Raw genomic sequence first — 8,965 nt, forward strand, 5'->3', positions numbered from 1 at the left:
TGCTTGCAATCATCTCCTGTAGCTGCTGGATAGAGAGAGATCCCATGGATGTCATTGTTTGGTCTAGCTTCGGCTTCTCTTCAACTTTCTCCACTGGTGGCTCCTCTTCTTCGTCGTCTTCTTTCTTTAATAGGCCAATATTTGGGTCGACTTTCACGTCGGGCAGCGCATCTAGTTGGTTGACAAGTGCGGCAATCTGCAAGTCCTTCTCTTCCACAGTCCGTGTGAGCTTTGCGATTACTTCATTCATCTGAGCTAGCTGCTCCTCGATTGAAGTTGCTCCAGTGGTCATGACTTGCATGGTTGTACTGCCGCTTGGATCAGGGTCGAAGAGTAGGGACTCTGAGTATTTCTTCGGGCTTTCGTCTTCTTTACCTTCTTGAACCGTGATGTAGAAAACATCTTGGATCTCCTCTTCAGTGCCGTTCTCTTGAGTTTGTTGGCATGAAGATTTGCCAGTGTGGACGATGATGCGCCTCCTTACCTTCAGTGGTCCTTTTGTGTCAACCTCTAGGATTGCTTGGCGCTCCATCCTTGAAGGAATCAAGCTTCGAGCGTCGTCTTTTTCTCCTAACCCATCGAGCTTTTCTCCCTTTGGGGTTGTCTTCCTCTTTCCAAAAGGCTTACCATTATCTTCAAATATTTCTGAAGCTGATCGTTGCAGAGGAGAGATAGCTGTGTTGCTTTGTTTCTTAGGCTTTAACAACCTTTCAAAAACAGAGCTTTGGGATGTCGGCGCGTTAAGCCTCTTGAAGACAGAGGTTCGGTCTTGACCACCAATGCGATTAAGCACTGAAGTTCTGGAGCTTGAATGGCTCATCCTATTGAAGACCGACATCCGAGGGGAGGGTTTAGGCTCTTCTTGGTCTTGTTCAATGCTCACGCTGATGTGTTGAGCGCTAGCTTTCTTCACTTTGCTTGAAATCTTCACGGGTGCATTTGGTGTGAAGCCAAGTTCAGCCTTGTTGTTGTCAACTCCATAATCATGCTCTTTCAACTTCTTTTGAGTCTCGGTGAGGTCGCGATCTTTGTCGTTGACGGTGTTTGAAACCTTCTTTCCAAGATTTGAAGAGGAAGCAAAGTCATGCCTAGCCTTTGACATGAGTTCGTAGGCATTTGGGTTGAAGCCTTCTTCGGTCCTCTTAGTTGGAAGAGAGCTTGGTTTCACTTTGACGCCATGCTGTGCCTCCAGACGGTTGATGAGTCCGGCGGTTTGCAAGTTTTTCTCCTCTGCAGTCTTTATCAGCCTTGCAATTGTTTCCTTCATCTGAACCAGCTGTCTTTCAATGGAGGTAGTGCCGATAGTCATGACTTGTTCTTTGTTTGAAGCCATGGACTGTGCTTGAATATCTTGAACGGAGACAGAGATGAGAGGTAGAGATTGTCCCACTGGGCGTGCCAAATTTGTAAACACGAAAAAGTTCCTGAAAACAAGAAACAAGAATACGCGTACAAAATATATTTTTGTGTTTAATGATTTTGGGGTTACAATCTCTTTGTAATTTGATCCTCTGATTCTATCTTCGTAGGGTGTAGGTTTGTGGATGAGCTGTTGATCCAAAGGGCCGTCGGGGCTTGATCTAGGGATGAACAGTTGATGAACGGATCTTTGAGGGCTTTTGAGCTTGATCTTGAAGACTGGGTGTATGGATTTCTTCAAGGGGCCGTCGGGGCTTGATCTTGAGGGTTGATGGATGAGCGGATCTTCAAGGGCTTTTGGGCCTAATCTTGAAGACTGAGTGTATGGATTTCTTCAAGAGGCCGTCGGGGCTTGATCTTGAGGGTTGATGGATGAGCGGATCTTCAAGGGCTTTTGGGCCTAATCTTGAAGACTGATTGGATGTGTGGATTTGTTGAGGTTGTTGATCCAAAGGGCCGTTGGGGCTTGATCTTAGGATGAATGGATGATGAACGATGAACACTTTCCTCAAGGGCCGTCGGGGCTTGATCTTGAGTTGGTGGAAGTTCTTCAAGGGCCGTTGGGGCTTGATCTTGAAGGCGGATTTGACGAAGAACGAAGAGAGCTTTCTTGATCCTTCGGGATTTGCTTGAGAGCTTTAGAGTTTCAAGGCTTCTTCCTTTCTTCCTTTCTTTTTTCCTTCCTCCTCCTTTTTTTTTTTTTTTTCTTCCTTTCCTTCCTCCCCTCTTAAATGAATGCCTTGGCCTCCTATTTATAGAATTCCAAAACTTGATTTTTGGATTTAAATAATCAGATGAAATAAATCATTTCTGCCAGATATTGACACGTGTCCTATTTGATGACCTTTCCAATTTATTTCGATTTTTCGTTGAGTCACACGCTACATGTAAAATTTATGTGACACGTAAGCGTTGAAATTTTAATTATTGGTTAACATTCATTTCACCGAAATTTCGATGTCTACAATTACTTCAAAAACCAAAACCTTATTTGGTGTCATTTGTACACGCCTTTTATTTTTTTAAGTGTTGTTGTTTTCATGGGGTCAAAAGTTCTTGATCTGAAATATTTGTTTTTCAATACTTATATAATGGCTATATTAACCAAACAAATATCTTATTTTGGAATGGTAATTGAGAACTAAAAAAATTAAAAAGTCATATATTTTTTTTAGTACAAAAAGTGCTGTATTTAATTCTCAACAACTTTACTATTTTTTATATTTAAATAAAAATAATTAAAGAGCTAAAATTTGGACCGAGCAGAGCGACTTGCTCATTGGCCTGAATTTTTTTGGCCCGTGGGTTGAGTAAGGGCTTTTTACATATTCAGCATGTAGTCATTGAAAAAATATAAGGCCGCTCTGCGACCATTTCATCGAAAGAAAATAAAATATCACATGAAATACGCTATTACACCCCATGAAATTATTACTTCAAAGACCAAAAATTTATTTGGTGTCATTTGTACACGCCTTTTATTTTTTAAGTGTTGTTGTTTTGATGGGGTCAAAAGTTCTTGATCTGAAATATTTGTTTTTCAATACTTATATATTGGCTATATTAACCAAACAAATATCTTATTTTGGAATGGTAATTGAGAACTAATAAAATATCTTATTTTGCATGCCCTGACGCTTTGTTATTTGTTGGTTGAGAAAATACAAAGAAATTGGTAGAAAAGTCAAGGTGCCGCTGTAAGGTTAGTTGACTAAATAGACAATTTAGATTTCTTCTGTTGATCGCTCTCACTTTGTAGTGGCTGTTGGAATGGTGAGTTAATAATTTTCAGTATACATTTAAAACTCCAACAACCACAAAAACACGTAGTATGTGAATTTTGAAATCATTCATGACCGGTCATTGTCTGGAACACGAATGCCAATATGCCATATCAAATTTGTGGACCATGAGATTTATGAGAGTTTCAACTAATAGAATAACGTAACAACATTATTTACTTTACATAAACTTTTTTCAAGGAATAAGAAAATTACTTTGCAAAAATAGTAATCCATGTGATTTTTCTACATGTGAATGGTAATGAACTATTCATGTGAGCCATCAACATATTATATTATAACAAAGTTTCTATATTATTTATATCGAACTTTTAACATCCGTAACTTCTTCGTTATCGCTCCGATTCGCCAACGGTTTTCACCTACATCCTTGTGGGATTGAGCTCTATTTGAGAACACTAAAGGTTTACAGTTTTTAAATGATTGCTTACGAAAATTCAAACTTTGTAACTAAGTAAATAAAATTCTAAAATTACCGAAATTTGATTTAAAATAAAAATCGCATAATTACGATTTTTTTGAGATGTTCTATGTGGCATGACATCTCCTTTAGAGATGTTCTAAATCATAAGAATTAAATGGGTTTTTGAACTTTAATCCTTGAAGAAGATTAAAATTTAATAAAATCTGGTGTTTGATTGCATAAGGGGGTAGGGGAATGGGCTAAATCTCACAATGGGTTAGCGATAATGTGGGATCAAATTCACGTTTGACGAGAATTGAACCTAAGACCTCTCACTTATCAGTGAAGAGGAATACCACTAGACCGTAGTACTGAGTGGCGATTACAAATCAATTTAAGACCTTTAATGCATACTTAATTCAAATTTATATTATATTTTTGTTTTAATATTTAACTATTTAATGCCTCCACATTAAACTTTAAATTTATTATTATAGACATTCTAATTCATTAATTTTGTGTAACTTCCATATTGAAGCTCATATCATGGATGGACAAAAACAACAAACCTGGAGATTATTTGCAGCGTCTGCGAGTAGATGAGAAGAAAGGGCGTGACCAATGGAGAATTCTTGGCAGCAGGATTCAGGGAGCAAATGACCCACGTCTTGTTATTGGAGAGTTCAAGGATATCTTGGACAAAAGATTTTTCAATGTGCTAGGAACATGGGATGGAACACCACATATCTCTATACAAGTGATGAGATTCTTCTATTTAAAAAATAAAATTTCCCACCATTTAAATAATAAAGCGTGGTGTACCACTTGTGTTACGGTTACAAAGAAATTTCTATCTTGGACGAGCATGAGAAAGAGGGAGGGAACCTGAAGACCACGGCAAGCATGACAGACTTTAGGGATTTTGTAACCTTGATGGTTTAATTGATCTAGGCTTCACGGGTTATCCCTTTACGTAGAAAATCAGGAGAGGAGGGATTTATACAACAAAGATTGGACCGGGGATTAGCATCGCTTTAATGGTTCAATTTGGTATGATTTGTATGTTTTATGTTTTAGTTCACTAGGTTTGCTAGATTCGGTATGATCAATTTGGTACGGTTTGTATTTTTTATGTTTTAGTTCATTAGGTCCGATAGATTCGGTGTGGTCAATTTGGTATAGTTCATATTTTTTATGTTTTAGTCCATTAGGTCTGGTCAATTTGGTACAGTTTGTATTTTTTATGTTTTAGTTCATTAGGTCCGTTAATTTTTGCATTATTGATTTGTTAGGCCTTATACATTAATTATGGTTTACAAAATAGAAAACTTCATTTTAATCCCTAAATAAGATTGTTTTTTCAATAACATTGTACCTAAGATTAAAAATTAAAAATAGTCCTCCATATCAGATTATAGAATTCAATGTCACATTCAACTTGTATATATATATTTTTTTTTTTAATAAATTTTGTTGCATTTTTAGTTTCCCTATTTACCCTTATTACTCTCTTAAAACCAATTAGACAAACAAATATATAATTAATTTTCCAAGAATGCTTACTTAACTAGATCCATAATTAACATGTTCGTTATAACAATAACATTATGATCATTACCATAAACCTCCATGTGTTATTCCAATCAAAGAACCCAGATAACTCAGCCATGATCAAACAAAAAAAGCTAGGAAATTCAGAAACCAAAAATCTTGTTGTATTCGGAAGAAAAAAAAGAAAAAAAAGGCTTTTAGATGCCAAATTGATGGTGAATCCAGAAATGAATGAAAAACAACACAAATAGAGAAAATGGAATGTGAAATCACAACTTAATTGACCGTACCGAATTGATCAGACCTACACTATATAGTACCTAACCGACTTTACTGAATGGATGAGACCTAATTGACAGTACCTAAATGAACAATTTTGTATGTAGAACAATATAGTGTACCTATAATCTCAATGCATTTTTTTTTATTTTATAGTTTTGGATTCAATAAATTAAAAATGAATCCAAAGATAAATGAAAAGAAAAATTTTGTATGTAGAGAAAATGGATCGTGAAATCACAACCTAATTAACCGTGCCGAATTGATAGGACCTAAACTTTATAACATACCTAATTTATTGAACCTAATCTATCATACCTAGTGAACTAAAACATAAAAAATACAAATTGTACCAAATTGACTGTACCAAATCTATCGAACCTAAACTATATAACGTACTTAATTGACCGTACCGAAACTATCAGACATAAATTAATGCATTCTTCACAGAATATAAAATTTGAATAAATATAAAAAACAAAAACAAAACAATAAACAAAAAGTAGGTAGTTATAGACAATAAAGATGGTATTTTTCAGACAATGAAGATGGAGGTTACTTTTATAAGTGATAATGATGTAACCGTTACATTTTTCAAATTTTGATAGTGGAGGTTACATTGTAGACAGTAAGGATGACATTGTTGTGAATAGTATTAAAACTTGTGGTTTTATTATAAGTGACTTGTCATGGTGCATTAAAATGAAGGATCTTTTTTAGACGTTGAAAACCTTTCATGTTATATTCTAAAAGTCATCTTTGACAAGCCCTTATCTCTAAGTGTTCCTTTACAAAATACTTTTCAATTTTTTGTGTTTGAATCCCTTAAAAGGGGTAATATAGGCAAACCAAAAATGCTGTAAATTCATAAAAAGTAATTAAATCTGACATGCAGTATATAAGCTGACGTGGACACGAGTCAAATGACTATTTTTAGTTTTTCATCTTACATGCGGTACTATTAAAAGCATAATCTTTTTTTCCATAAAGCGAATTAGAATAGTAATGGCACATCTTTGGTATTTTTGTAAGGAGCCATTTTTCTCTTCTATTCACTCCTATTTAATCATGTTCGTTGTTTTTGTTTGATTTATTCAATTGGATGATCGAAAAATAGAGAGGTGTTGAAAATGTTAAAGGTGTGTGAAAAACCAACTTCCGTTCGTAAGATCTGGAGTAGCGTCTTGATAAGGTTGTTACATACTCGACTTTTCATTATTGAAAATTTGACACCAATTTATTTAATTTTCACCATTATTTGTTCTCGTCATCAAGTGAAGAAAACAAATGCAAGACAGTAGGAAAAAAACACACACACAAAAAGAAAAAAAAAAAAAAAAAACAGAAAAGATAGCTAGTCCACAACATCCATGATCAATTCTGAAGGCGATATAAAGGAATAGCGAGCAGATTCTTGGCCCTTGAAACTGCAAGACCAAACTCCTCAGTCATATCCAACTCATTTGGCAACATGTTATCTGGAAGTTCCCAATCAAAACAATGCACAAGCTGAGCCAACACAAAGTGTACCACAGTAATCCCTAACTGCATTCCAACGCAACGTCTTCTGCCAGAGCCAAACGGTAGAATCTGAAAGTGGTGTCCTCTAACATCAACGTTGCTATCCTCAAACCTCTCTGGTACGAACTTCTCTGCATCTTCCCAAGCACTTGGGTCTCTCCCGATTGCCCACACGTTTACGATAACGCGTGACTTTTTCGGTATGTGGTAGCCATCGACAGTGCAATCTTCGATGGCTGCATGAGGAAGCAACAATGGTAACACGGGATGTAGCCTCATGGTTTCCTTCACTACCATATCCAAATACTCCAATTTCTCCGTGTCTGATTCCTCCACCATTCTATTCAGACCTACAACATTTTTTATCTCCTTTTGGACTTTCTTCATAACCTGTGGATGCCTCATGAGTTCCGAGAGCGCCCACAGGACAGTTGTTGATGATGTGTCCGCTGAGGCCACTAACATGTCCTGCCAATAAATTTTCCATTGCTAGATGAAGTATATATAGTCGGGTGACATATGTACATAGATGACAATTTAATGTACATGATAAATCATAAATTTGTATCGTCAATAATCAATCTTGTATATTCAAACAAATGTTGACCTTATGGTTCAAAAGCACACAATCTGAGACCACGTCATGCTAAATTGTCTAACAAGAAACAATTTCGTTTTAATTTGAAGTAAAGCAAGATTAAAAAGACAAATATGTAAAATGATGATACGTAAACTTACCGACATCATGGCTTTGATATTCAAGCGTTCGATTCGGTAGTCCGATTCTTCAGACCCCATGTAGGCCAGCATGGCATCAGTAAAGTCCTTCGTTCTTTCTGCATCCTTGGATTGAAGATGCTCGTCAATAATCTTCTCGTAAAAATCATCAAACACCTTGTTAACAGCCTTCATTTTTTTAGTGAGCCCTTGCAGGTCAAGCGGTGCAATACAAGGAAAGAAATCTCCCAAGTTAGGTACTCCTGCTAGTTTCAAACCCTCTTTCATCACAGACACGATACTCCTCCCGCCAAACTCCTCGTCCTTGTACTTCTTCCCAAACACCATCCGGCAGGTCATGTCAATCCCGAGCGACATGACCTTGTCAGTGAGATTGGCAATGCGTCGATTATTGGCGTCCTCTTGAACAGATTTTATCAAGAGAGCAACCTCTTCTCTCCTCATGGACTTGAAAGAGTTGATCTTTTGGTTGCTAAGTAATTCGAGCATGCAAAGCTTTCGCATGTTCGTCCAATACGAGCCATACTCAGCAAAGCTCAAGCTTTTTTGCCCAAAGATGAGGTGCTTTGCACCTTCATTAGGTGGTCTATTTGCGAAATTAAGGTCGTGTGTTTTGAGGAACAGCTCGGCCGCTCGTGCGGAAGAGACAACGACAGTATGCTGGAGGCCTAACCTCAAGTACATGATGTCACCGTATTTCTGGGCTAGTTGACGAAGATCCATGGTAGGGAACTTCCCTAACAAATGGAGGCTGCCAAAAATAGGAAACCCTCTCGGACCAGGAGGTAACATTTTGTTCTTGGTTTTTGATATGCATGCTTGCACGATGCGAACAAGGGCAAGCACCCCAATTGTTGCCCAAATCCAAAGTGCCATATTGATATTGCGCTCTTTGGGAGTTCTCAAATGGTTGAGCTAAGCTAGCTAGCAAAGTTTTTTTAAGAGAGGTTTCCAGCTATTTCACTTTGAGTATTATGAATGCTAGCTGATGCTTCGTTTTATAGATCTATAAAACTTGAAAGGTCAAAGCTAGTTTCAAACATAATAATTGTAGATTAGAAAGTCAATTTTTCTTGCAGTGGATAATGTTAAGGAGATCAATTTTTTAAATCAAATTTTGTAAACCAAATTTTTAAGCCAAATTTTTAAGCTAAATCTTCACAACTCTATGCCACTTTGGAAAGATTTTTTAATGTGTTCAGAACATAAGATAATACACAATGTATCTCTATACAAATGATGAGATTCTTGT

At 36.7% G+C, this 8,965-nt stretch overlaps 1 protein-coding gene across 1 annotated transcript; it reads right to left on the reverse strand.

Annotated features, from left to right (window-relative positions):
* Positions 1-6,756: 6,756 nt before the first annotated feature.
* Positions 6,757-8,662, reverse strand: LOC137743452 (cytochrome P450 71AU50-like). Its single transcript, XM_068483343.1, has 2 exons — positions 7,714-8,662; positions 6,757-7,443 (listed from the first exon to the last, which is right to left on the reverse strand). Exons 1-2 carry the CDS (start codon positions 8,587-8,589, stop codon positions 6,829-6,831), a joined length of 1,491 nt encoding a protein of 496 aa, XP_068339444.1. The 5' UTR covers positions 8,590-8,662; the 3' UTR covers positions 6,757-6,828.
* Positions 8,663-8,965: the final 303 nt, after the last annotated feature.

The sequence above is a fragment of the Pyrus communis genome, chromosome 8 (genome assembly GCF_963583255.1).
Source record: "Pyrus communis chromosome 8, drPyrComm1.1, whole genome shotgun sequence".
NCBI classification, from domain to species: domain Eukaryota; kingdom Viridiplantae; phylum Streptophyta; class Magnoliopsida; order Rosales; family Rosaceae; genus Pyrus; species Pyrus communis.